This window comes from Neospora caninum, chromosome V (genome assembly GCF_000208865.1).
Source record: "Neospora caninum Liverpool complete genome, chromosome V".
In the NCBI taxonomy this organism is placed as follows: domain Eukaryota; phylum Apicomplexa; class Conoidasida; order Eucoccidiorida; family Sarcocystidae; genus Neospora; species Neospora caninum.
Window position 1 is genome coordinate 1,976,163 of NC_018391.1, and position 27,294 is coordinate 2,003,456.

General features: G+C 56.8%; 3 protein-coding genes across 3 annotated transcripts; 1 reads left to right on the forward strand and 2 right to left on the reverse strand.

Annotated features, from left to right (window-relative positions):
* Positions 1 to 1,835: 1,835 nt before the first annotated feature.
* NCLIV_014540 (hypothetical protein) lies at positions 1,836 to 4,568 on the reverse strand (the record flags this gene model as incomplete). The annotated part of the gene is made up of 3 exons (XM_003881644.1): positions 1,836 to 2,933; positions 3,284 to 3,558; positions 4,556 to 4,568. 3 exons carry the CDS (start codon positions 4,566 to 4,568, stop codon positions 1,836 to 1,838), a joined length of 1,386 nt encoding a protein of 461 aa, XP_003881693.1.
* Positions 4,569 to 5,701: 1,133 nt separating this feature from the next.
* Positions 5,702 to 9,244, forward strand: NCLIV_014550 (conserved hypothetical protein; the record flags this gene model as incomplete). The annotated part of the gene is made up of 4 exons (XM_003881645.1): positions 5,702 to 6,293; positions 6,991 to 7,147; positions 7,745 to 7,847; positions 8,480 to 9,244. The coding sequence occupies 4 exons, from the start codon at positions 5,702 to 5,704 to the stop codon at positions 9,242 to 9,244; spliced, it is 1,617 nt and encodes a 538-aa protein (XP_003881694.1).
* Positions 9,245 to 11,336: 2,092 nt separating this feature from the next.
* Positions 11,337 to 25,508, reverse strand: NCLIV_014560 (conserved hypothetical protein; the record flags this gene model as incomplete). Its single annotated transcript, XM_003881646.1, has 11 exons — positions 11,337 to 11,944; positions 12,527 to 12,794; positions 13,339 to 13,713; positions 14,199 to 14,285; positions 14,764 to 14,901; positions 15,719 to 17,315; positions 18,049 to 18,485; positions 19,087 to 19,485; positions 19,940 to 20,344; positions 21,109 to 23,226; positions 23,712 to 25,508. 11 exons carry the CDS (start codon positions 25,506 to 25,508, stop codon positions 11,337 to 11,339), a joined length of 8,229 nt encoding a protein of 2,742 aa, XP_003881695.1.
* Between the last annotated feature and the right edge of the window lie 1,786 nt (positions 25,509 to 27,294).

The following is a 27,294-nucleotide window of genomic DNA, read 5'->3' on the forward strand; positions in this document are numbered from 1 at the left end:
CTCAGGCGCCCCAGGGAAGGCAACTTTTATTCCGCGGTCTACCACATGAACATCCTTCAGCGCACACGACTCGATCGTTATACCACTGTATTCAGCACAGCTACACTGCCTGCAGGCATAAACAAGGTCTAAATAAGCGGCTGTTCTCAACGTCGGCCCGAGATGTGGAAGCCACCGTATTCATATTCGGCTACACAGGACGATTCCGTCGTGGAATTTTCCCACCTCACGGGATCATGTCGAACGCAGATGTTTCACGTGTGATCAAACCAAGAGAGAATTCCCAGGTTGATTACATAGTGGTTGGCATCAAAAACGTACCCTGCACAGTTCCACATATATTCCGAGCACGCACTTTCCCCAAGCAGACGACGCTCAGTCGCGGTGGTGGCGTCGTCGACACACGCATGTACGTCGGCAATCGCTCATGGGTTTCGGCACGGGGAGACTGATTCTAGCCGAGAGTACGCAAGGCACTAAACCCTAAAGAACTAGCTAGCTCCACATTAGAGAAGCCCCGCGTCAATTGAGGGCATCCCAAAGCCGTATAGAAGCGAACGTGGAAGAGACAAGCTGAATCCAGTGTCCAAGACGGCGCACACAGCGTTTCGTGACAGCAAGGAAGACGGACTACGAAGTCAGCTAGGACGTTTTGTGCCTCCATCGGCGGATGGTAGCACGATTTTGTGGACATGTTTCTGAAAAGCTCCTCAAGCGTAGGTTTATAGAGCTCTGTTGCTGTGATGAGTTATCTTCCGTTTCTCTGAAGTTCCTCTTTCTTCTGGTTACTCTGTCGCCGCACACACCCATATCCGCTTGCCTGAAGAATTGACCACTATTCGCTATGTGCTTTCCTCCCTCTGGCTAAACGCCGATGCTGCGTCCCCGAGGGAAATCGAGGGGCGTTTCACAACAAACCTTGCAGCGCAGTGCTTCCTTCTCCACACACTGCTCATTTGTTCCGAGGTGACCTCCGACACATCTGTGCATATGTTCCTCCTTGAGAAACAAGTGACGCTCTCCGAAGCCTGTTATACGTGTGCTGCCTTCCACAGGCCTACAACAGAAGGTGGTAGTGGCACACATATTGGCCAATACAGCGCCAAGGATGGCCTTCAGTCGCTTTTCTTCCCGCATATCGGAAACTGCTACACCGTTCTTCCTCGGGCTGCTCGTATATGGACATATCTATTTGTTTCTGCTTGTAGGAGGAGTGAGCGAACCACCCCAAAAGCAACGGTGTAGCGCGACAGGCTCGTGTCGAGGCTAAAGTGCAGTTGAAATGGGACTGCACAGAAGCAAACTGCATGTGACAGAGCACTAAGGGAACTTGCGTTTTGTTTTGAGTGACGAGAACGATACGCGTTCCTTCCACCGACTGCAAGATCCACCAGAACGAGAGGGGGTGAAGCGCAGCAGAAACTGGAGAGAAGCCAGGGACAAAAAGAGCAGGACATACCACAATTGCGCTCCACAGCGGGAAAAAGGTGGCGTAAGAAGTACAGGGCGCAACGGCGGCGCACAAAACTCCCGAGTTGTCCGCAGGTGACGGCCGTTTTTGGAAAAGGATAAGTGAGCTCACGGAACAGGATGGAGCTGAGAACAGTGTGATGGCGAGATACATAAAATTCACGACTTCACCGCGCCGTGCCCACAGTCAGTTGAAATCGTAAACCCTTTAGGTCTTTCCTCCCCTCTACTTTCAGCGTTTCTTTGTCTTTCACTGTCTGCATCTGTTGCTCCGCTTCTTCGTGCTTGCCTCTCCCGTCTGCCTGTCTGTCTGTCGCTTCATCTCGACCTTTCTGTGCTCCGGGTGCTCCGCGTCGCTGCCTCGTTCAGCCGAGACTCATCAGCCGGCATTCGAATATGAGGTCACTGTTGGGGGGGATTGCCGGCGGGGCGCCGCGCTTGCCATACCCGAGGGCGCTGGGAATAAGTAGCCGTCGCGATTCGCCCAGTTGCATGCCTTTCACGCCGAGCTCCATGCCCTTAATGACTTCGCCTCGGCCCAAAACAAATTTTATTCGGCCGCTGTCAAACCGCCGAAGATTCTTGGCTAGCAGCCCTTTGTACTGGATGGACATGCGGTCGCCGTAGCTCGCCACCTCCGTTTTCCCCCCCTGTTTCTTTCCAGAAGAGGGAAGAGCTAAAATCTCGTACGACACTCCAGAAGGCAGAGCGACACGGCTCCCCACCCTCAACGGGGGCGGACCAGAAGCCGGCGAAGCGGTAGGAGACTGGCACGAGGTCGCCGCTGGCGCTTGTGTACTGTTCTCGTTCCGTTTATTCTGTTCTCGATTCTGGGTTTTCTGGTTTTTCGCGCTGGGCGCTTTAGCCGCCTCCTGGGAACCCCGACTTGGTTGTTGCCGGTCTTGCGAGACCGAAGCAGAGGAACCGCTCGCCGCCCGTCTGTCTCTTGCACTCTTATTGGTGATTTCAGCGTGGGGCTTCGTGACTGCAGATTTCTGGCCAGCAAGTGAGTGCGAAGTGTCCTTGGTGGCTGGCCGAACTCCTGCGCCGCGAGACGACGCGAGCTGGACCGCGAGAGACGGGAGCGAGGCAATGGGAGCTGAGAGCGTCGGCACGAGCAACCGCGCTTTCCCTTGATCTGTCTTCCTCACTTTTCCCCTCTGGGCCTCGTTTGCCTTGTCCTTCTGTTCCCCACGCTTTGCGTTTTCACCGTGAACTGAACCCGCGGGAACGAGCGCAGGCGCCTCATCACTCTCCTCTTCCACGGCATTCCTCTTTCTCTTCTTCCCCTCTCCTACCGCCATGGCCCCTTCCTCTTGCGCTTCTTCTTCCGATTCTTCCTCTTCGCTCAGGTCGCAGCAGTCGCACGGATGGGAAGCAACATCCCCGAGGAGTTGGACACCCCATTTGCTGGCCTCGCTGTCTCCAGCAGACATCACCTTCGCTGAAAACTCGGCGTCTTCCTGCAAGACACCCACATGCAAAATCCGCCAAGCGGACGCCGAGCGTGGAGACAACGGAAAAGAACGCGAGAGAGAGACCCCGCCACCCGACAGAAACAGGCTGTCTGTGCGAGCAGTCTCCTCGTTTCAAACCAGAAAGGCTCAAGTGTCGAGATTCAAGTGAGAAGACATAGTCTGGAGAGGCCGAGAGTGTCTTTCCTCGAGTGCGCCCGGGATGTGGAAACACGAGACGAAAAAAACCGTGGCAAGAAAGGCTGACAATGAGCAGGCGGGGCACCAGGCGAAACGCCAATTTAAACGAGACGCGATTTCTGTTTGAGATGCGTGCCTCTTGCGTTTGCCTTTCTCACCTCGAACAACAGTTTGCATCGTGCCTGCATGTGACGCTCGTCGAGAACCATCAGCGGCGACGCGACCGCTTGACGCAATGTCCGTACACTCAAGAGCACGCGCGGCGGAGCCTCGTTCGCACCGTCTCCATCATTCTTTGTGTTCTGCCCTTTCCGCTTTCCTTCTTCCTTGGAGCGAAGAGGGACAAGCAAGGCCCCGGTGAAGCACAGACGTCCTTGCTCCGCATTGAAGGAGACAGGCGACGGCGAGGACGCGGCCAGAGCGATAACTGGACCTGGCGGGAGGCAGGGAGACGGAGGAAACGTGAGCAGAGAAGAGCTGGGAAGTCCACGTGGCGAAACACGACAAGGGAAGGACTCTGCAGAGAGAGAAGTTCCCAGGAAAAATTCAAGACACCACAGCGAAGCGCCTCCGAAGGCGCCAGACAGCAAAACCAGAGGAAGACGCCGCAGGCAACGAGGCAAGCGAAAACAGTATGGGAGGTTCAAATTTTGAACTGTTGAGATTCTTCAGCGGCACCTTTCAGTGCAGCTACCTTCTGAGAACTTCACCCATGACTGGCTATTTGTCTTTGGTAACAGTTTATACGTAGGTTGACTATCTGATATCCTAAAGTTATGCTTTTGCTGTGAGAATGCTCAGAGATGGGAACGTATGAGCGACGCAGAAAAAAGCACGCAAGCATCGCGAAGGCGAGGAGCAGAAGAGAGGAGCGAAAGGGAACGTCATCATTGAAACAGGAGAGAGGACACGGAACTGCTGATAGAGGAAGCGAGAGAAGGAAGGCGGCGACGAGAGGGAAAACAACGCACGAGCAAGACACAGAGAGGGGAGGAGAGACAGAAGAGGACGAGGCGAGGAAGCGAGCGCAAGCTACACGAGAGGGAGGGAGACACTGGCAGGGAAGGAGACGCCAGCGGAAGAGAACACAGGAAAATGGGGAAAGCGAAACAAAGCTACTCGCTAATTCGCGACGTGTACACCCGCTCTGAGAGACAGCATCGGCCAGTTCTAAGACAGAACGGCTGACCTCTTGTAGGGCAGCTTAGCTATCCTATCATATGCCCTCTTAGAGGATCGGTTCTATTCTTATATCAACAGTTGCAGACTAAAAAACAAATCACAGAGAGAAGCGCCTCGTGAAGGCTCCACGAAGGCAGACCAACCAGCTGAAAGAGCACAGCAGAGACAATCGCCGTCCTAGTCACCGAATCGCACCACGACAGGAAGTGTTCTCCTTTCTTCTTCTCCTCGCCCACTCCGCTCCTTACCCCACAAGGCCATTTTGTTGAAAAAAGCCCGTTCTGTTGTTCGTCTTGCTCGGCGTCTAGCCTCCCTCTGTGGCGGCTTCCAGCAAAGCGTCTGCGCTCTGGCGTCTGAGAGGGACGGAGAAGGCTGTCGGGACGGCAATTCGATTTGTCTCGGAGAGTTGGTTTCCTTTTTGTCGGAATCCGGAACAGCAAACAGAAGAAGGAGGCAAATGACTCGTCTCTCGACCCTCGGCCGTTTTCTACCTCTTCCCCAGCGCGCCTGCGTTCCTCGAACCTTGTGCAGTCCTCTTCCTTTTCTTCCTCTCTTCCGGTGTTTCTTCGTCTCCTTCACGCAAAAATCTGCTTGCTTCAACTTGCGCTGGATTTCTTTTGCCGCGTCCAGCCGATCGGCACACTCGACGCGCATGCGCTCCGCTTCTGTGTCACCTTTTCTCTCGACTCGTCCGCACCGGCAGCCGCGAAAGACCGAGCGAGAGAACGGACCCAGGATGCCGCCGATATTCTTTCTTTTCGCGTTTTCAAAACGTAGGAGAGACAAACGGAACAAAGTGGAAGAGAAGAGTTTAACTGGGAAGCGAAACGCGAGCCAGAAGGAACGACGAAAAACCGACTCCTTTGTGGGGCCTTTTCTCCGCGTGTAAAGTCGGAATTGAGAGTGTCCGAGCGCGTAGAGAGAGACAGCAGACGCCGTCCCTGTTCGCCGATGCTTCTCCATTGGCGAGTGCCCAGCCGGCGTTGTGTCGCTTTCCTCCTCGAAAGATCAGCGACAGAGACGGAAACGAAGAGAATAATTGGAAAGCTGTGAGGATGGCCCTTGAGGTAGGGTGCGTTGCATCCTGACACTTTGGGGATTTGATTTTCCCGTTTTTTTTTCGCCTAGTGACAGAGGCTGAGCATATGGTACGTGCGCGACAGGGTAACGTGGACATACAGAAAAAAACAGAGGTCGTTTGAGAAAACAGGACGGAAGAGGTCGCGCGTGCCTTTCCCTTTTTCCTTTCCTCCCTTGTCCGAGTGCCTGTGTCTCGCGCGTGCCACCAGTGTCCGTCTCGTCTCTTTCTCCTCCGGTTCGATCCGGTTATCTCCTGCCTCCCTTGCCTTTCTCCCTCTTTTTCGGTTTGTATGTCACACACGCTCTCTGGCATTATGGCGAGAACTGCAGCCTCCGTCGTCCTCGGCTTCCGACGATCCTCCGTCGTCTGCCGTCGCGTCTCGTCTGCAGCCTCTCCGAGCCCGCTCCTCCCCTCTCCTACACCTTCTTCTTCCCCGTCCTCTCTCTCCTCTTTTCCCCAATCTTTCTTCTCTGCGTCCCCTTCGCCCTCTTCTTCCTCTTCTTCCTCTTCTGCGAGGCTCTTGGGCGCCAGCGTCGTCTGGGGGCGTCGCTGTCTCGCGACACACGCGACGAGTCCCTCGGCTTTCGTCGCCTCTCTCCCTTCGCTTCCTTTCCCGTCGCTCTCAGCTCCCGTGGGCAAGGGAGATGGACGACCTCACGTCGCCACATTCCGGCTCGCCGCCGCGTTTTCCACAACCCCCAGCACGCTCCCTTCGCCCGCGGAGTCTGCACAGCCGGGCGAGAAGGCGGAAAGAGACCAGAAGCCTCTCGACTTGCCTCTCCTCTTTGACGGCGGCGAAGAGCGTCTGAGTCCCCAGCAGGTGACAGAGAAGGAACAGCTGATCAAGGAACTGACACAGCGCCTGAGCGGCCCCCTTGCCGATGCAGATGGAAACGTGCCGACAGGTAAGGAAACGCACCGGAGAAAAAGCTGAGAAACGCGCCGGAGAAAAACTGAGAGTCGCGCTGGAGAAAAGGCTGAGAAACGCACTGGAGAAAAGGCTGAGAAACGCACTGGAGAAAAAGTTGAGATCTCTACAACGGATGTATCGTTCGAGTGCGAAAAATGAAGAATCTCAGACAGTCACTCGAGATTAAGAAGGGATCAGAAAAAAACGATAAGATTGGGAGTTCAATGTCTCGGAGTGTACTGTCAGCGCAATGGTGTTGATCCTACAAACATCTGAACAGACTGGGAAGTGCCAGGTTGTTCTGGAGACTGGAGCCTCACAGGTATGTGCGGGTTCGTCTTTCTTTGTGAGGTCTGTGGCGGCGTGCGTGTTTCTGCAGCCCGTTTGGCCCTTCCCGTTTCTGTGGAAATTTCGGGTTACACCCCTCTGTCGCGGTGGTGGTGCTGTGGACATGTCGATTCGTGACGAGGAGCAAGCGTGCGACTCCTCACCCCTGAATGTTCTTGCGTACTTGACGGGCTGCGTCCCCTCTTCCTTCCAGATCTCCTCTCGCTTCTGCCTTGCCTTCTATCTCTTCGCTCTGTTCGCTCTCGTCTCTGGGCCCTCTCGGTGCCTCGCTGGGTGTCTGTACACCTCAACCTCGCTGTGCCCCTTGGCTTCACGAGTTTGTTTCGCGTCTGCCTCTTTGTTAGGTGCGGCTCGACCGATCGCAATCGAGGTGGACGGCCCCACGCACTTTTACGCTAACAGCACTCGCTACACGGCTTACACAAAGTTGAAGCACAGACTCCTCACGCGAATGGGATACAAAGTGCTGCATGTGCCGTACTTCGAATGGAGACGACTCAGGTACGTCTCCCGGGGATCCTTCACATGCATGCATATTTGTGGGCTGTCACTCTCGAGGATGCCAATTCTACACACCCACGAGTCGAGTTACCCAGACCTACCAGCCGAGATAGATCAATACGTCTATCTATACACATATATGGGTACAACTCCATATCTGCATGTATATGTGGATATATATATATATATATATATATATATATGGCTGTTATGCGTCGCCGTACACATCGATACGTACCGGTTGTTGCTGCTGAAAAGGAGAGTGCGAATGCGCCCATTGCTCCGTAGGAATTCGTTTCCACAGGCAGAGTGTGCGGCGTTTCTTTCTTCCCTTTTCTTAGTGTATGCCAGCCGGTCGAGCTAGCCCCGTGTCTATAGCGAGACACGCTTTCCTGTGAGCCGACAGAGGTTCGATTTTCGGTAGGAGTTGAGGGCGACAAGCGCCTGTGCGGAGCCTCGCGGCATCGAGGGCCAACCCAGTGGGAAAAAAGCCCCACTCGAGGGCGTAGCAGAAGAGGCTAGGCAGGGAGGAAGAGGAGTCCCTCAGGGGGGAGTCAAAAGCGAGTGTCTCTGTTTCCTCTGACTGTATCTGGCCAGAGGACAGAAGGAGCGCGAAGAGTACATGCGCCGGAAGCTGATGGAAGAACCAACGGAGTGGCTAGACCCTGAAGATGAAAAATTCTACAACGAAAGAATGAAGGTTCGTCCTCTGTTTTTGGCGTGTTCGGCATTTGCTGTCTTGTTTGCATGCCTTCAACTGTGTCCGTGCGCCTTCGTGGGGAAGAAAGAGCGTCGCCGTCGTCGAGGAGTGACGCCCCTTTTCTGTTTCGAGTCGTGTCGCCCTTGCGATTCTCGTTCCGCTGTTCTCGTCTCGGCACCGCCTTCACCGCCTTCACCGCCTTCGACGCACACACACACATACAGCGAGCAGTGGTGTGCCTGCGGCCACGTCGGCTTCTTCTCTCACCTTCGCTTTTGGATATCTGTCTTGACGTCTCCCCTCTCGCCTTGCTCCCGCCTCCCCGGCGTGTCCACAACGATGCGTAGCCTCTGTTTCCTGGCGTCTCTGTGCTCGGGATTTTTCGTTTGGTTCGCCGTGGTCTCCCCTCTAGCCCTCTGGAGCAGCGGCAGCGGGCTCTGGAGACATCTGCACGTCTGGAGCGACCCGCGCGTCCGCCGCACTCTCAAATGCAGGCCATGGCCTATGTCCCAAGTTGTTTTCGCACTCAAACCCAAACACTCTGAGGCGTTGCGACAAAGGCTAGCGGTCGGCTGTCTCCAGTTCCGACTCAGTCTCAGAGCGCCTGGTCTCTCTTTTCTGTCGTGGTTCAGGTTTTGAAGCAGCAGTACGAAGAAGAAGCGCGTCGTGCCGCGGGCCTCGATCCCGTGAAGCCTGAGGGAGAGAGTGCCGCTTCAGCCCCCCTGGCCTCGCAACCGTCACAGGTTCCTCCGGACTCGCGTGTCGCTTCTTTCGAAGGCGGTCCAGCCGGCCCCAAGAGCGAGAGGAACCCCGCGAAGGCTTCTCGCGCGGGCGAGAGGAGAGAGAGATCGCGAGAGAACCCCGAGAGTCGCCCACAGTATTCCCATCCTCATGGCCACCCTCCTCATGGCCATCCTTCTCCTGGTCATCCTCATGGTCTGCCTGCTTCGCCGTATCCGTCCTTTGGCTCTCCCGGTCAGGACGGGGCTCCTCCTCCTTTCCGTCCGCCGTCGCGGCCTCCGCCGTTCCCTTCGTCGCCGGGACAGAGCCCTCCTTGGCAGCCCGCGTTTCGACCGTATGCTGTCCCGCATGCGCCTCCGCCCTATGCGCAGGCTCCAACCTTTCAGCCCTCTCATGCGCCTCATGCACCAGCCTCGCATCTCCAGGCTCCACCGCACCCCCTTCCTTCACCTGCCACGGCGGCGCCTCCTGTGCCTGAGGCGGCGAGCGTGGAGGATACGATTGCGCAGATCAAACAGAAGCAAGACGAGCTCGCCAAGATGCTCGCGCAGCTGAAGAGTTTAGAGGCGGAAGTCGGCAAGAAGGAAGGCGCCTCGTCAGCTTCGCAGGGACCAGAAGAAGGGGAGGTGTTCGCTGGGCGGCACGGGCAGCGATAGACCTTGGATAAGGTAAAAACAATGAAAATCTGAATATCGAGCTCGAACCGGGTTTGGAGAGTATGGCTTTTTCCGCATAAGATGGCAGAGGGCCGATGAGCGGGAGAGCGCGCGGAGAAGACCGCTCGAAGTCGTGGGTGATGGACGTAGAAACAGAGAAAACGGACAAGAAGCGGAGAAACGAACAGGCGAGAAGCCAGCAAGCTTCGTGGACCGATACATAGGAGCGGGGAAAGAGGGGCGTTGTAAGAATGAGATGGAGGATCCACCTGGCCGACAACAGCTCAAGACCGGAGTCGTGGAAACGGATAAGGGAGGAAACTTCCAGGCGCAACGGTTACCGGCGTAGCAGAGGGGTGGCGTGTGCATGGATCTGCTGCGTATTCGACACGTCCTGCGTCTGTCTCTCTGTGCCTCTTTTTCTGTCTCTCGCGTTCGTTTTTTCGCTGGCGACGCGCGCGCCTGAAGTGGGGAAGCAACCCCGCTGTTGCATATCTAGTCCGTGCGTTGGTGTCGCCTTGTCGTTGTCTTCACTTCTTTCTTTTTCGATAGCGAGAAAGAGGAGGGAATCCGTTGGCGAACGCATCTTTTTAAACACCTTGGTTTGGTTCCCGTGGGTAGGAGGAGCCCCAGGAGAGGATGTGCGACAATGAAAGCATGCAGGCGTTTTCGGTCTTTCGGCATTTCCCACATCGAATGTCGAGGGCCTCCGTCTGATGGAGCCGGTAAGGCGCATGCACGCCCCTGCCTGCTTCCTCTCGGAGTCAGTTGACGTCTTGAACGGGGTGCTGAAGGCATTTTCCCAAGAACTAACGCGTTTCGCCCCTCCCGCTTCCCGCGGGTTGTGTGCTTGGGGGGCGGTCTGAGGATGCCGCATCGTTGGCGGCCCCCGATTCTTGGCTGTGCGTTTGAAGGCATTTCGCTGCATGCCGCCGAGTTCCGCAGCCTCGTGGTTCCGTCGCGGTTAGAGAATTGCGTGCACGTGTTCGTTTTCCTCGCGCTGCCTCACAGGCTCGCCCTGTCCGCCGCTAGACGTTCCATTTTTGTCACGCGAACCTCTTATCCTAAAACTTCCCAAGATGAAACAGCCTCTTGCGTCTTCTTTTCTGCTGTCTTAGCAGTTTTCGCGGTGAGGATGGGGCGTGTCTTTTGCCGAGCAAACAAAACGAATTCCCGCCAAGCAAGGCTGTCTAGGGTAACGCTGGCGCGTGCAGAGAACAGCGCCGTACCGGTAACTTGTTGCGACTAATGCAGATGAACAGGACAGTTAGTTTCGTTTCGATGTGAAGGCGCGACGACGTCCAGCTGCATCTCGCTTCTCAGCGCTCCACTGCGCGTTAGTGAATTCTGAAATCTCAGAGACAGAACCTCGCAAGCGAGAGCCGGGATGAAACTCCCGTGACGCGGGTCTGATGGCGGCTCGTTCGCACAGACTCTGCATTTCTAACCATAGTCAAAAGAGACGGAAATGTTTTCACTGCTCGGGTCTTTCTCGCACGCTTCGCTTCGAATCGCCTCCTAACTGAAGCTTTTGGAAACTATAGCAACAGACCAGCGAAAGAAACTGACGCAAAAACGAAGGAGTAAAAGAGGAATTCTGGCGCCACGAATCGGCGAGGACAGCGAGGGGCCGAGGAGTAGCGGCCACCTCACATGGTAAGGAGACAGCAGAGCCGACCAGGCGCGTCCCCTCGTGGAGAAAGAAGGGCGAGAATGTTGACGAAGAGAGGCGAGAATGCTGAAGAAGCGAGGCGAGAATGTTGACGAGGAGAGGGGAGGAAGGCAAAAAGGAAGCAAACGAAGCGCAAAAGAAGCGGAACGGGAGAGTGAAGACGCTGGAAAAGTGCCGCCTGGCGAAGCAAGGGAAAAAGGTCTAGGTTTTCCCGCGCACGACTGGAGCCCCGCGAAGCGTCCAAGCGGCCACGACCGCAGAACAAGACATATCAAATGGAGAGGAAACGGAGGGAGAAAGCGGCGAAGAAAGCCCAAGGGGGGGATACACCCAGACGCAGTTCCACACACACAGGTGGTCTTCCGCATCGGCCTGCCTTTGTGGAGACGTCGCACGCAGTGGCTTCCGCCGCAGTTTTTTTCAGCTTCTCCGCGCGTCGCCCTTGCGAGGTTTTGCCCGCTTCACAGCTTTCTTCTTTCCATAATACAGGTCAGTGTCAGGTTCTTCCTCCGGCATGTTCAAGAGGTTCTCCAACTTGTAAATGACTGAGTATCTCGCAACTTCCTCTCCGAACGGACTTTTCACGCCTCCCTCTATCAGGGCGTCCTCCTCGTCCGTCTCCTCGTCCTTCTCTTCGACTCTCTCAGTCACCTTTCCGCGTCTCCGAAGTCGATTCCCTGTCGCCGCATGCGTTTGCGTTTCTTTCCCTTCTACCGCGTAGGCGATCTCATCGCCCGCTTCTCTTCGTCTCGCCGTTTCCAGCAGCTGCTTCTCGCGGCGACGCGCCTCCTCGTCTTCCAGATCCTCGGCGAGGACTTGCTGAACCTTCGCGAGGAGCGTGGGAGGCTGTGTGGCATCAGCCACGGCGAATTTGAATCGCGTCAGCCGCTTCAAAATTCGAGAAACTTCCGGCTGCTTGGCGCGCTCTGCCGCGAGTTGCGCAGCCGCCCACCAGGCGCGAGGCGGCGGCGAGGCGGGCGAGGACGTTAGGCGTTCGTGGAGCAGCGCGACGGCTTCACGCCAACCCCCTGAGAGAAGTGGAGGGAAGAGGGAGAAAAAAGGAACGGCGAAAGGAAATGAGACTCTTGGGGAGGAGACAGGGCGCCGTAGGTTCTCTACGCCGGAGGACATCGAGAAAAACGATGCGAAAAACTGTGTTACAGCGCTTCAGAAACAAGCGACATGCGTGAAAAAGGACTCTCGGGTAGGCGCCGAACAGAGACAGAAACAAGAAACAGAGGCGACATCGCCACGAACAGAATGACGAAGCATGGGCCGAGGCCAACAGGTTGAAGAACGAGAAGAGGAGACACACACCCGAATGTTATTCGCGGGGTTACGTGTCCATTTTGAGGAGCTCGCGTATCCCGTGTTTCGCAGGTCGTTTTCCGGTTTCTTAAGTTCTTCGTTTTTTGTCTTGTTGCCCGTCCACGCGAACGGTGGAGGAGAGTTAGGGGAGTCTAGCAAAGGCGCCTTCGCGTGGTGCTCGGCACTTTCGCCACATCTTTCTCGTGTTTTCTAGAGAATACGTATCCGTTGCGTTTTCTGCAGCTTCGGTCGTTTGTGAATTGCTCAGTCGTTTCTGGTTTTTCGCCTCGTACGCGTCTCACCTCGCTCGCCGAGAGCCTTGATTCCAGCGTCTTCGAGCTCTTCCCGGCGCACACGCCTTCCCCCTGGTGCGCCGAGGTCGTCGCCCGTGGAGTGGACCGCCTGTTTGCACTTTTGCAGGAACGCAAAGATCGCTTGAATCTCGCGCTTCCTCGCCGCTTCTCTCGCAGGATTGACGCCTCCAGTGCCTCCGCTTCGAGGACCGCCCACGATGTTCAGCGCTTCGAGGGTCAGCGAGGGAGACAGCAGAGCCTGCGGCGGATAAGGCGCCTGCGTTCGCAAAGGCGAAGAACGAAGCCACGCAGCGAAAGGAAATGCCCATGGAGGAGAGAAAAAAGGCGAACAAGGGCAAAACCCAGGAAGCGCGAGAAAGCGAGGAACGGAAGGAGCGAGGACAGGTTTTGGACAGGAGCTGAGAGCAGGGGAAAAGGAGATACGGGACGGGAAACCGGGGGGGAAAGGAAGACGAGAGAATCGGTCAGGGCGGATCTGACAGAGAGCGAAAGATTTACGAAACATACAGAAATCTAGCAAGAAAGGGGGCAGAGGAAGCCCGACGAATCCGGAGACAGAAGAGGCAGAGAACCGCGCGCAAAAGGAAGAAGAGGAATGCGGGGAGAACAGAGACATCGACGCCACCAGAGATGCCTCTCACAGAGGAAACTGTGACGCTGACGAAGAGCTGGAACTTCTCGCTCTTTCGTCCTTGCGTTTCGTCTGCTTCCCCGATCTCACGCAAAACCCCTGGTTTGCCTAGTGTGACAGCTGAGGCCTCTTTGTTGGCAGTTTGTACCCAAACACGCTCTCGTCTCACCTCAACAAAGAAAGGGATAACTTCGACAAGACGGTCACCCTCGCCCGCCCTAGACTGCCGAAGAGCCGAGAGGAAGGCCTCCTGAAGGAGTCCGAGAGGGAGCAACGCAGGCGTCGATTTCGGCGAACCAGCAGAAGAAGAGGCAGAGGACGAAGATGCAGAAGAGTCAGATGAAGAAGAGTAAGAAGAGGAAGAGGAAGAAGGAGACACGTCAGGTGCCGAAGACGAGGGACAAGAGTGAAGGAGACATTCTGGAGACTGGCTAGGATCTGCAGAGTCGAGAGGTTCCTGGAGGTCTCCAAAAACGCGCAGAGCCTCCACAGGGCGGGGCGCCTGCCGAACGAGACACTTGAAGACTACAGCCTCGTCTCCGGGCTGAAAGAAAGAAGGGACACGGACAAGCAGAGGAAACGAAGAATGGAAGTGAAGTCAAGAAGACGCGCAGACGATTCGAACGATGAAAACAACACCGCAGTGCACGTGAGAAAGCAAACGCTTGGTGCGCCACATGCCCCCAGTCCGCCGGCTAACTTCGTTGCAATTCCACACATGAAAAAACATGTAAAACATCAAGACACGCAAACGAAGCAGACGGTCCTGACGAGCTGCAGCGATAAGAACGGGCGAAAGGCGAGACAGACGCAAAAGAGAAAGAGCAGTCCGGCGTCGTGCACCTCTCCAGATCAGCCGTCGTCAGAGAAGGCGCAGAAGACAGCGCGAAAACGGAGCGAGACACGCAAGAGAGAAAACCGGACAGGCAGCTGGACCGTCTGCACTAGCCAAGAACATAACCCGAATTAGAGTTCCGTGCGGTGAGGAATGCCAGAAAAGAGGCAAGACAAAGGCGGCGACAGTCTCACTCCGAATGCCAGGCCAGGCTGGTGAATGCGCAGGCGATACAGCCGGCTCACGGCCGAGCAGGCCTCCTCGAACGTCGTGGCCTTCCGCTGAGAGATCGGAAAAACGAAAAAAAGCACGAAAAAAGGAAAACGGACACATCGTACCCGACAGCTCTTCTCGACCGATCTGAAACGGACTCACTCCTTTTCAACACACATTGATATACAGGTCAGTATATATATCTATGCATATATATATATATATAGATATGTATGTATATATATATATATATATATATATATATATTTGTATATATGTGTAGTGAGGTTATACATGTGTATCGACACGTGTATTTATACACACATGCGTGCAGACTTATACACCCATATACAGTTACAGATGCGTACACGTATATAAGACTCTGTTGTTTGCCCACATCAAGGAACCGGATCACGGGACAATCTACAACGGTTCCCATATTTTGAAAACGACCTGACAGAGCCATACACCCAGATCTTCGTGTGGACATGTACAAACATGTACCTATGTGTATATGTATACCTATGTAGGTGACAAGGCGCTTACAAGCTGATGAAGCAATTCTCGCTTCATGGCGAGACCAGGAGAGAGGCAGACATTCTTTTCTTTCCACAGTCTCGCCGTCTCGACTGGAATGCCTCCATCAACATCACGTGACGCCCCGGGACAACCAAGATCCTCTCTCTGAGTGCCCGGCACAAAAGGCATGCGAAGGAAGAAGGGAAATACAGCAATCACGCAGACGATCATGCTGACAAAAACGCATGCGTGCTGCATGCATCTGCTGACATGACAACGCATCTGTCTGAAGTATCGCGAGGTAGAAGCTGAAAGGTTAGAAGTGCCGTCAGACCCGCACGCATGCAAGGTGAAGAGGCAGGTGAAGAAAGATGTAGGCTTGAGGAGCAAAGAGAGACACGGAGACACCGACGATTCTTTTTCGGGAATGAGGATCCTCGCAAGAGCGCCACACATGAACGCGTGCACGCGAGTGAAGCTCTGGCGGTGTTGACCGTACACGACTACTAAACGCGGCAAGAGCACCGGAAAAATCTACACAACTTCCAAGTGCACTTTGTTGCGTTCAGAGTTTGTATATACAGAGCAACGTATGGAGTAGACGACGAAAATAGAGAATATACCCAGACACATGACCTGGTAGCGCTGCCAAGGCCGATACCTGCCTAGATATGTACCGTTCTCTTCGATCTTTGTCTCGCTCCATCTATGTCTATCCATATCCATCTACCTAGGTCTATCTGTCTATGTCTATGCATATATAACTCTCTCCGATGATGTACTCAGGTAAATCTATCTACATATACGAATATAGATATATATTCATATATATATATATATATTTACATATAAAACTCTCTGCCTGTGTATGTAATTGTTCATGTTCGATCAACTTTGGCGAGTCCTGTAACAACTTTAGGGTTCCCGTTCAGGCGTTTTCGCGAGCGGTGGTTCCCAGCTCCCCTCGCACTGTCCCTCTTACGGTCGGCTTTGCCGTCGACACGAGGGCATTCCTTTCCCATGTGTCGCTTTTCGTGTCGCGTCTCTGGCATTCCGCGGCCTCACTGAAGAGCCCCTTTGGCAGCCGCGAGAGAAGGATGCGGTCGCTGCGTGCTTTCTCCCCTGTCTCGGCGCGTTTTCGTCGGATTCCGCTCTCTCCCTTCGCCCCGAGAAGAGTCAGCACCTGTCCCATCCCCGTCGCTTCCCTCTCGCTTCCGTTCGGTTTTCCGCCGATTTCTTCGGCCTGGCCCACCATCTGTGGCCCGTCGGCCTCCAGTGTCTCTTCGAAACCCCACAGTGTCTCCTCGAGGTTGGGCGCGAGTCGTGGCCACTCGCGCCGTAACGCGGTGAGGCCGCGCTGCATGAGGGCCGTCAGCCGTTGGATGGTCTCCTCGCGATCGATTTCCTTCCTGGTCTTTTCCCACGCGGGGACTCCCAGCTCCTTCAGCACTTGCTCCTTCTCGCGATTCTTCTTTGCGTTGACCTGCACCAGACCCAGCCGCTCCTTTGCGACGCCTTCGAGGCCCTCAATCAAAAGTTGCCCGATGGAGACGGGAAGAGGAAGAAGCCGCAAACACCGGTCCTCGCTCGCGTTCTCCCTCGACCGAAGCGCCCCTCCGTTCTCGTCGCCCGCGAACCCGCCCTGTCCTGTCTCTTCCGCTTCCGACGCGAAGTCTTTTCCCGTCGGCTCTGGTGACGCACCTACCGCTTTTCCAGTCCCTGCGTTCGCCGCCTTCACGCCTGGGTCTGCTGCGCGCTCTGCCCTGGCGCACGCAGCGTCTGTGTTTTCTCTTTCCCTCTGCTCCACGACCTTCTCTCTCTGCGGGAGGAGCTCGTCGAGAAACAGGAGAACGGCGTCTGCGGGTCTGCCGGCCAGAGCCGCGCATCTCATGGCCTCTCCGAAAACCCAGGGTTTGAAGCGTGCGAGCTCGGGAGGCGCTGCCGGCGACAACGGAGACGGGGAGTCTGCCACTGGAGCGGCAGATGGCTCAGAACCCAAAGACAAGAACCGGCTGTAGTCCTGAGCAACGCTGTGAGCAGTGTCGGCAATTTTCGCCAAGAGAACAGAAGGCGACACCGACGAACTCGGCGACTGTGAAGCGTTCGGCTCGCGACAGCCAAGGCCCTGTCCTCCTCCGCTTCGGCATTCGTCTCCGCGCGTTTGGTCTCCACATTCCTTCGCCGATCGGTCTCCCAAGGCGACTTCCACGGCAGCCGCTGCGGCCGAGAGGGCCCGATTCAACAGCAAGAAAGTCCGCACATCTGGAGAGGGGCCATCTGTCTTGAGTGTCGCGCGAATCTCTCGGAGACGGTCGATCGACTCGCAGAGTTCCTCGGCTGCACTGCGCGCGCCGTTCCTCCCCGCCGTGTCAATTTCCTCTTCGTCCGCCTTCGGACGCTCGCCGCCGGGTGCGTGGATTCGAACGAGGTCAAAAAGATCCCGGTTTTTCCGATGAGGCTGGCACGGGAAAGCGCGACGCTCAGCCAGAGCCCGCAGCCGAGCTGTGTACGCCTTCAAGACCTCGTTCCACTGCTGGATGCGAGGCGCGAGACGATACAAGATTTGCAGGCGAAGAAACCTAGACAAAAAAGGAAACATGGACCCCCGGAACAAAGACTGAAAGACGCAGAGAGCTGCAGGGTAGCCTTGGGGGTTGGGTTTGCATGCCTGAGCTGCCGAGAAAACACGGATTCGTTTCTTGGAGCGATTCCAGGGGAACCACCTCAGAGGGAGAAGGGTGGGTGTTTCGCCTTCTGTGCGCGGGAGGTTACCAAATGCAAACAAACGCGAGGACTACGCAAAGACACCGTCTCACACGCAGCCGCAGTGGTCTTCTTCCTCAAGCGATGCGAGACGCCCGCCACCTTCTGGTCCTCATACGCGACACACTTGCGACCGGCCGCGTCTACCACCCCTTCATCAACCGGTGCTTCTTGACAACTCTCCAGACGAATGCAAACATATATAAATATATATATATATATATATCCGTCTATGGTGTGTGCATGTGCCGTGGGAAGATAGTGAGTGTCGGCGATGGTGTAATATGCCTCACATGCAGACCCCTGCATGCGCTATGTTTACGGCTGTCGCAGCCGACACTTCAGACAGCGAAGGCGACCTCGCAGCACAGTTGCATGCATCTTTCCCTCTGGGTAGGGGACGAGATGAGGAGTGGTTGGCGTGCGAAAAAAGAAGAAAACGTAGTTCTCGGGAAGGAGGAGGCGGTCGACATGTGGACACGAACAGCTGCCCCGACACGCATCAGGAGCCCCTGACTGTCGCGGGTGTCAAGTCGACGAGAAACTTACTGTTCCGCCTTCTCCGGATTCGCGGCTTTGTTGGCCGCAAAGAGTAGAGCCTGGAAGGATGCCTCGTCTGGTCGCCCCACGGCCGCTGCGTGCGCGTCGAATGCGTTTTGGCCCAAGTGAAACATCTGCAAACTTTTCAAATGCGAGAAGAAGAGTTTCTCAGCTGTCTCCACATCTCCATGCACAGCCTGGCAGTGCAGTAGCGCGTTCAGCAGAGGCGTGTCCACGACGCGCACCTTCGTAGAGTTTCGCGCGAGAGAAGAAAGTTGAGCGTCGCCTTTCTCTTGGCCCGTCGCATTCTTGTTGGGCTTTGAATCACAACGGGAAGAGGACGAAAGCGAAGACGACTCGCCAGACAGAAGCCTCAAAGCCGCCACTGCGAGAGCCGGGTCGTCCGGCAGGAGCGACTGAAGCAGGGGCGAGGGCGGGACGCCAGCCTACGAGAAGAAAACCGGAAAACAGGAACAAAGCCTCAAAATGAACTCGCCGTCCAACCTACAAATGTATATCGAAATATACATGCATATCCTATAATATATATATATATATATATATATATTTGGACACACACACCGCCAACACGCACATTTCGGCAGCTACTGGCCAACCTCTATGACCTTACATGTAAATAGAACAAGTTGCCTACCGATGTTTTTCCCACGTGTATCTACAGGTATCTCTCCATACGTGCGATGTGGAGTTTATGCCTTATTTTAAGGTGGACAACACCAGATGCCTAAGGTGGCAGCTCTTTTGCCGCTCTCAGATGAGAGGTAAAACAAAGACTCCTGGACCGTGTTCACTGAAAGGATTCCACTGCGGTGGGCTATCGCCTGTCTCGCCGTCTCCCTCCCCTTCCACCTCTCTTCGCCCGGTCCAGTGTTCCACTTCCTCGTTTCCATTTCGCCGCTTTCCTGCCGTTTGCCTCCCTCTTTCTCCCCCTCTTCTCGCCTTCTCCCCCTCTTCTCGCTTTCTCTCTCCCTCTTCTCGCTTTCTCTGCCTCTCTTTCTCTGTCGCTGCCTGCGTTGTGTGTCGTACCTTCTTGAAGGCCTCTAAGGCGGTTGTCAGCGTCACGGCATTTGGTTTGACTTGGGCGCCGGCTCTCCCCATTTCTCTCAGCAGCCACTCTGCTGCGGCAGCGCCCGCGTCGCCGCGGCCGACTGCCGTCCCTCCTCCTGCGTCCTCTGCGGTCTCCTCGCTGTCTCCGTTCTCCGCACATGCGCCGGGAGCTCGGGCGGCGCCCGGTTGCAGAGACGCAGGCAGGTAAGTCTGCCGAGCGGCTGCGGCCAGCGCGTAGTTGAAGCAGCGGGTGTCTGGAAGGCACGCGCGCGCCGCCGTCATGCGTCGAATCAGGCGAAGAGCGTCGAGGAGCGGCGAAGACGCACGCTGGAAGAAAAACGGCGGAAAGAAGGACGGCGAGGCGCGCTTGCTGTTGGCCTGAAGAAGAGACGCGGAAAGCAAACAGCAGAGAGCAGAAAAAACACCTAGAACGCAAAAAGATCGTGAACTCTATACGTTTGGAGCAGAACCGAAAGCAAACGAGGGATGCAGATGTGAGACGCGAATCGACGGTTCAAAAGAACACACACACACAGCCCCCGCGAATCTGCCGCCGACTACGAACGTTCGACCGCGCGCCAGGCTCGCTCCTGAATCTCCATTCCGTCTTCACACCGGTTTCGATCCTCCCTCTGGAAAGCGCTTCCCGCGGCAAAAAACAGCAACTTCTCCTCTTCCGCCGTCGTTTCCAGCAGACACAATGCTCACGCATCATCACGTCACCCCATCACGTTGCGTCCTTTCTTTCTCCTCTCCCGTCTCTGCCTTCTTTGGGTTTCGCTGAGTCTCCCCGGGGCCTCCTTCGCTCTTTGAGGTTTTGATCGGCACCTACCTTCAATGCCGCGGAGAACGCAGTTGCATGCAGATCGACGCCGGTGTCTTCCATGAGATCGAGAATCTCCATTGCGGCTTGGGCGCTCCCTTCTGCAGCGAGTGTCCCTTTGCGACTGCCTTGGGCGAGAGTTGCGAAGTTGTCAGCTGCCGAGGTAAAGGCCGAGAAGCTTCGCAAGGCCGCGACGTAGGCTCGTGAGAGAAAGGAGGGAGAAGAAGAGCCTGGAGACAGAGAAGACGAGCCTGGAGAGAGAGGAGACAAGCCTGGAGAGGGAGAAGACGCTGCGGGGGAAGGAGACTGCAGATGCCTGCGCTGTCCTTTCAGGTCGCAGATGCGAAGCTCCGACAGCAAAAGTTCCGAGAGAAAAAGAGGGTACGAGCCGTCGTTCTGGAAAGCCCTCAAAAGCTGCATGCAAACACACACGCGGCAAAACCAGGTGAAGAAGGCGCGTCCCCCACAAAACATTGAAACAAGAGGGGGCCACTGATGGAAACGGAACGAGGAAAACGCGGGCCTTTTGGTGCCTCGGGAAGCCGACACTGAAAGGTCGCCACCGCACACGCGAGCCTCCAGAGACAAGAGTGCGGATGCAGGTTTTCTATCCTTCCAAGACAAGAAACGACGCAACTATATATAAGGTCGCGTAAGGAAACACATGGATGCGTAAAAAAGAAATCCTGGGTAGCCTGCTGCATGTGTGGAGAGACACTTGAGCAGATCTCCCAGTCTACGGCCTTGAGAGTCAGGCGCGGTCTGATGCACACTCATGGGCGCGCTTGCATGCATCCGTAAAATGTGCATGCACGCAGCCATGTTTGCCGCCTGTACGAACGCGCCTTGTGCCACGAAAAATTGGACAGGCGCATACAAAGAAGAGAGGTTCGTCCCTGAGGATGTTGTCCGCCAGTGTGCAGCACGTGTGTACGCGCACACCTGGAGAAAGTCCCCGGTCCCCCTAAAAAACGTGTTTTTACCCGACTGCATGCACGGACGCGTGTACCGCCTCATCGACGGCTTTGAAAGCCCCGCCACTCTGGAAACACATCCGCCTGCATCTGCGGGCGATCCACAGAAATGAGCTAGCGTGGCCTTTTGCCAGGCTCCAGTCTCTGTCTCCCTCTGTCTTCCTCTGTCTCGGTCTCTCCCTCTCTGTCTTTTCGACTGCTTACCTGACCGTACACTGTGACGATTCGTCTGCGTTCTCGCGCGAGGACACGCCCGACGTAGCGTTCGTCTGGTCTTTGGTCGCGCTCTCTCTCTGTCCGTTTTGCGTTCGCGAGTTGTTCGAGCAGATTCCGCGTCTGCCACCGCACTGCGGCGACGAGCTCGAGTGTTTTGGCGAAGACGGCCTCGCGCCTTCCCTTCTCCATCGCTTCTTCGATTTCGTCCTTCAAACGCTCAGGTTCCTTCCTCACCAGCTCGGCGACCGCGCTCAGCGTTGCGGCCAGCGCCGGCGAGCTCCCCTCAGACATCTGAGAGGATCCTGCTTTGAGGTGCCGGGCGTGCGCCAGGAAGAAGGCGAGAGACGAAGGCAAATAGGCTCGCAAGTGCGTGGGCAGATTCAGAAGCTCTGGAGTGTCGCGAACGAGACTGCATGCAAACGCGAGGCAGGTCTCGCAAGGCCTGCTCTCGAGGCCTTCGCGCGTTTTGGCGGCCTCCGCGACACGAAGCAGCAGCGTCAAAAGAGCCGTCAGTGCAGGGAAGAGATGCAGAGACAGCCCAGGCGCAGCGGGGCCCGCGGGAGGCACCGGGTGTGCCGGCGGCGCCAGCAAGTGGGAGAGGTCGAAGGGGAGGCGGGGCAGCGAAGCGAGGAAGCGGCGAAGGCGAGGAAAGTCGCCAAGGGACGCGAGAGACATCGCGACGCTGGCGAAGCCGAGCGTGGTCTGAACATCCGGCCTCAAACGCCCGACATGCAGCGGTGACGTCTTCGTCGCCAGCGAAGGCGACGCAGAAATCACGTAGTTCGGGAGCAGGACGAGCAGGAGGTCGTCGAGGGCCTCGACAGCAGCTTTCCGTCGTCTCGTCGCATGTCCGGCCATCTCGTGCCTCTCATCGCCGTCGCCTCGCGCGTCCCCTTCTCCGTCTGCGTCGTCGTCTCCCTCGTACAGCAGGCGAAGAGCCTCCAGAATCGCGAACTGCGCTTGGAGAGGGGTGAGTCGGCCGTTCACCTTCCCGGTCGAGCGGGCCTCGTCTGTGCCTTCGTTCTTTTGAAGAAGAGCGTGGACAAGGCCAGGCAGCTGGTCGGTGTCTTGCGTCTGTCGGAGGGTTCGCAGCAGAGATCTGCAACTCTGTCCTGAGCTGGAGGTTCCGAAAGAGGTCTCCGTCTCTTGCTCTCCAGCCTTCTCCAGGAATCGCCCAAGACGGGCCACCGCGGCGTCGAGATCCGTCGCCTCCGACAGGCCTTCCTGTTTTTCGGCCTCGCCAGAGACAAGGTGCCCCGCAGGTCCGTGCCCTGCTGTGCCTTCACTTTGGAGCCCAGGCGGCGCCTGCGGCAGTCGGGCGAGCTGCGCCTGTGCCGTGGAAAGAAATCCTTCGAGCGAGGCCAAGGCCTTCTCGCCGTCTCGCAGAAAAGCTTCCACAGCCCCGCTGGAACTTCCTGACCTGTTCGGGTCTTCTGTGCCCGTGCTTGATCCGCCGTCGCTCCCCGCGCTCTGTTTGTCTACGGCGCGCCTCGCCTTTGCCGCGCTCTCTCTTGCGCTTGCGTCTGCGTCTTCCGCGTCATCCCGTCTCTCTGCTCCCCCGTCGGCATCTGCGTCTTCTGGAACCGGCCTCCGACTCCCGGCTCCATCGGCTGGCGGGCCCCGTTTCTTCGCGCATGCAATCCACCATCTGAGACGCAGAAGGAGAAAGCTGAGTGCGTCCAGAAGCGTCTTGGCCTGGCGAGCGTGCTGAGGCGAGCACGCCGTCGGCGGACCGAGAACTTCCATCTCGCTTCCGCTGTCTCCCTGCCGCGCTTCACCCTCTGCAGGGACAGAGCCCGGTGTCTCCTCGGCGCCGCCGTCCGGAGTACCCGACGAGCCAGAGAGAGGCGAAGACCGCGAAACCTGGGCAGAAGGCGACGAAGAGGGAGACGCGCGCGACGAGGTGGTGCAGAGGCGCAGATCTCGGAGCCTTTGGCGGAGGGCGTGAGCGAGCGAGAGAGACAGGGGCAAGAGCGGAGTCGGGGAGAGAGGCAAAAGAGACGAGGTGAACGGAGAGAGAGACGACGAGGAAGGAAGAAGGAGATCGGGGGGCGGCGGATCGAGGGAGACAGGAAGAACAGCTAGGGATTGCGCAGCGGCGACATACTGCAGGGAGACAGGAAGAGAGAGACGAATGCTCGAGCAGGTGGGAAGCCGGCAAAAAGGGAGTAGCCATATGGAGCAAGCGTCGGACAGCAACAAAGAGAACCGAGAAAAGACACACACTCAAAACAAACGCACGGCCAGCGACGACACGTCGGCGGGTCGGCAAGAACCTGAATCAACTTGGTCGATCGCCTCATTTAGGCACGCCACCGAACAGCCCACCACACCTGCACATCCGTTTGTATTTGTCCACGCGCCGATTTGAATGCGTTCGCGTTTCTATGTCGGGACGCCGATGTAGCGGTGGAGAGACAGACAGGTCACGGGACGCTTCACAGGAGAAGAGGGACTCCGACGAGCGTTGCTCAACCGCAGGAGCCTCAACGACGCGCGAACCGAACGACTCCGACCGCAAAACCAGGAGGGTAACATAGAGGAAGCGTTTAAAAATATTCCGTTTATGGCCGTTGCGTTCCCCGATTTACCTGTTCCTTTTCAGCACATGACTCTGCGACGATCGCTGCAGCGCCATACACAGTTCTCTCCCAGCTCTTCTGGTTCGCTGTCGGCTCTCGGGGGGCTCTCTCCGGTTTCCTCTGCGGTAGTTCTTGAGCAGAGTGCGGGTTTTCTCTTGTGTCCCTTTGCTGGTTCTCCAAAACAAACAGACGAAGCAGAAGCGAGAGTTTCTTCAACGCTTCGCGCCAGCGGCCCTCCCTGGCGTAGCTGCGCAGGAGCGTGAACTGAAGTTCGCGTTCTTCCGCCCTTACAGACGGAGGCGCGAGATTCACGGCGGTCGAACGCCACAACGAAGCAGGCGAGACCCGGAGAGCGTCGTCGATATCATCGGCTTCGCCATCAAGGGATGGCAAGACCGAGAAAGAGGCGCTCGATGAGTGGACAGCTCCACTGTCTTCTGAAACGGGAGTTTGGGCTTTTTCTCCCATCACCCGCCAAGACGGCATATCTGCGGGGCACTCGGAGTGGGGGCCTGCGAGTTTCTGGCTTTCTTTCCCCTCGAACGCAGAGGCGAAGCCGGAGCTGGGATGTGTGAACGGCCGAAGAGATTCGATTTCTCGTTCGACTTGCGGTGTACTTACACCTAAAGCAAGGAGGTCTTGGGCGATGTGACGCAGCTGGTAAGGGCTGAGAGGCGGCGATGGCTGAAGAAGGGCGTGGAACGACAGAGGCACACACTGCGTGTTCTCCTCGCCACTCTGTCCAGATGATCTCCCTCGCCTTCCTCGCGATTTCGCTTCCTCCCCTTTCTGTCCGAGCTCAGGAACGCGCTTCGCGACCTTCGTCGCCTCTTCTTCCCATTGACGCAACAGGTGCCTTCCCCCCCCCACGATCCTGCGGATCTCTCCAAGAATGTCGCTGTTGAAGTCCTCTGCGTCTTTGCCCCCTTCGTCGCCTCGGTTGTCGCCGCCGCCCCTGATTTCCTCGAGGTTTCGGCGGGTCTTCGTGACTCCCCGCTGTTGTGTGTTGTCGCTCGCAGGTGTCTCCGCAGCTTCTGGGGCCTCTAGGTCGCCCGACAGCCCCGCGGTGGCGTGACTAACCATCCCCAGATACGTCACGAAAAGACGCCTGAGTCTGTCGGCTTCTTGGAGGTCTTGGAGCATGCGCAGCAGCGCACGGAGGTCGCAGAGAACCGCGACGGCGCCCGTTTCTCCTCCCTTTCCGCCTTGGACTCTAAAGGATTTCAATCGCTCGACCAGCTGCTTCCGTCGCTCCCACAAAGGCAAGAGGAAGAGAACGTACTCAACATACACGCTGACAGGTCCCCCAATCAAAGCCACATTTTTTTCCTTCGCATCGCTAGGACGTCTCACCGCCTTTCCTGTCTCCTTCTGGGCTCCCTTGATATTTGCGGCCCCCAGCTTCTCAGCCTCGCCGTCCACGCCATCTCTCTCTCCTCGCTCCGTCTCCGGGGGCTCCACCCCACGAGTGCCTGTCGCCTCTTTGGGGCGCGGCGCCAGGCCCTCCGATCGCGGTCGTGGAGCCGCAGCAGCTGCACTCGCCGTGTAGCGCTCAAGGGCAAGGAGACGTTTGAGCAGCTGGTCGAGGCGTCTCTGGAAAGACTCGAGGCTCTCTGCCCCCGCCGTCGCTTCGTCCCCCAGAAAGGCAGCCTCGCCTTGCTGAAGAGTCAACCAGGCGAGTGCGGCGAGCGCCATGAGCAGTTCTTGCGGTGAGGGCGGCCTGCTGTCGGCCTCGTCACTTTTGGACGCTCCACTTGGAGGCGCAGACTTATTGATCGCGGTTTCTCGTTTCGAAAACACAGGCATTGCAGTTGTCGCAGCAGTCGCTGCGCTCGCTGCTGCAGTCTCCAGCTGCGACAGAAGAGAAACGAGCAATGCCCGGGACGCGACCGCTGGCGGGTGAACAGGATTCGCCAACGGCAGAGAGACTGAAAAAGGAGACAACCCAGACGTGGAAGACGAAGCAGGAAGGCCACGGCTGCGGCGCCCTGCATGCGAGTGGAGAAAAGGCGGAGAGCTCGACCGCAACGGGGACAGGAAAGGGGACAGATAGGGCGATGCGGAGCCGCCCGTTCTGGGAGAGAAAGACAAAGGAGACAGCAACTCAGACGCGCGCGCTGGCCCCGAGGAATCTGATAGGGAAGACAACTCGGGGAACACGTCGCGCTGAACCGCGGTGGAGTCCAGGCAGTGAAAGAAACCCAGAGGGCTGGCAGGGGATCGAGAAGAAGCGAACAGACGATGGACAGACGGAAACGAAAGAGGCAGAGACCTGGAAGCCGAAGCCGACGGAGAAAGAGAGAGAGAGACGGCCGTATTTGCGACCAAAGTGGAAGGCGTTCCGCCGCAGATACGCCCCTCAGGAGCGCCTCCTCCCCTCGTCATGAAGGCTTCAAAGCGAGACTTGGAGTCTCCAGAGAAGAGGAAACAAAAGGGGATTTGGCGTGGTCCCACGACCTGGAGCTTTCGCAGTTCCCCTGTACGTCCACACCATCTGCTGGCAAGTCTGGAAGGCTGTATGCGCTTTGTAGTCTCTGCGCACTCCAGGCGTGTACGCCCTTCTCTGCGGCTCTGCGCGTTTGCGGAGTCCCGTGCGTCCGTGGCACATGTCGACAGCTGACCACAGCGCGGGTGTACCTGGGCCAGCACGGAGTGATCCTTGCGTGTAACATACTTTTTATCGTTTCTCAAGACACCGAGAAAGATCCACGAGGCAGCCTTTTTTGGAACGAAGAGCGCGCTGCCGGGTTTCCTCTCTTTGGCACAGACTCCAGACCGGCACGGGGGGAACGCCTGCGAACCCTGCGAAGCCAAAGAGGGAGGAAGGGAAGGATAAAAAGTGGGAAGGCGAGAAGAGGTACGAGACAGCGATGTGGCCCCACTCTGCTGTAGCGACAGTGCGTCAAGCGACAGGGAAGAGACTGGAGCAGGAATCGTCGGAGAGGGCGGTGGGTGACAAGGATGCGAGGCAGAAAAGAGGCCAGCGTTTCTTCCTTCTGCTGTGCTGAAAGAAATCAGAATAGAGAAACCCAGCACAGAGGAAAGGAAACGAAAGCGATCGCGGACGCCACAGACACGTGACGACGGAAATGCGTTACAGGGTGGACGAGGAAGAGGACGGCGACACCTGCCGGCGACTGCAGAGATGGCGCGAAGAAGACCCGCTGATAAATGGAGGCACATGATGGCAGAAGCACGGCAGAGAGAAACAGCCAGGAAACAGAGGAAGAAGAGGAGACAAACTAGAGGAGACACCCAGAACGGGACTTCCGGTGGGCGGCCGTGACACGGCAGGACCAATTGTAGAAACAGATGCTGGAAAAGATTCTCCATTTTCCGCCGAGAACACTGGTGGAAACAAAGTGGGGTAGGAACTAGGGGGAAAGAGAAATTGGACGAAGAAGAAACGGGAGCTGGCATCGGTTCTGATGCCGGCGACAGGCTGCGCCTGCTCACGTGTACGTACACCCCCTGCATTTTGGCGGGATTAGCTCCACCGCTCGCCAGAGTGCCTCGTCGAATGCTTTCTGTATCTTTATGCTCTGGCGCGGATTTCCAGAATAAAGAACGGCGCTCTCCGCAACCTTCCTAG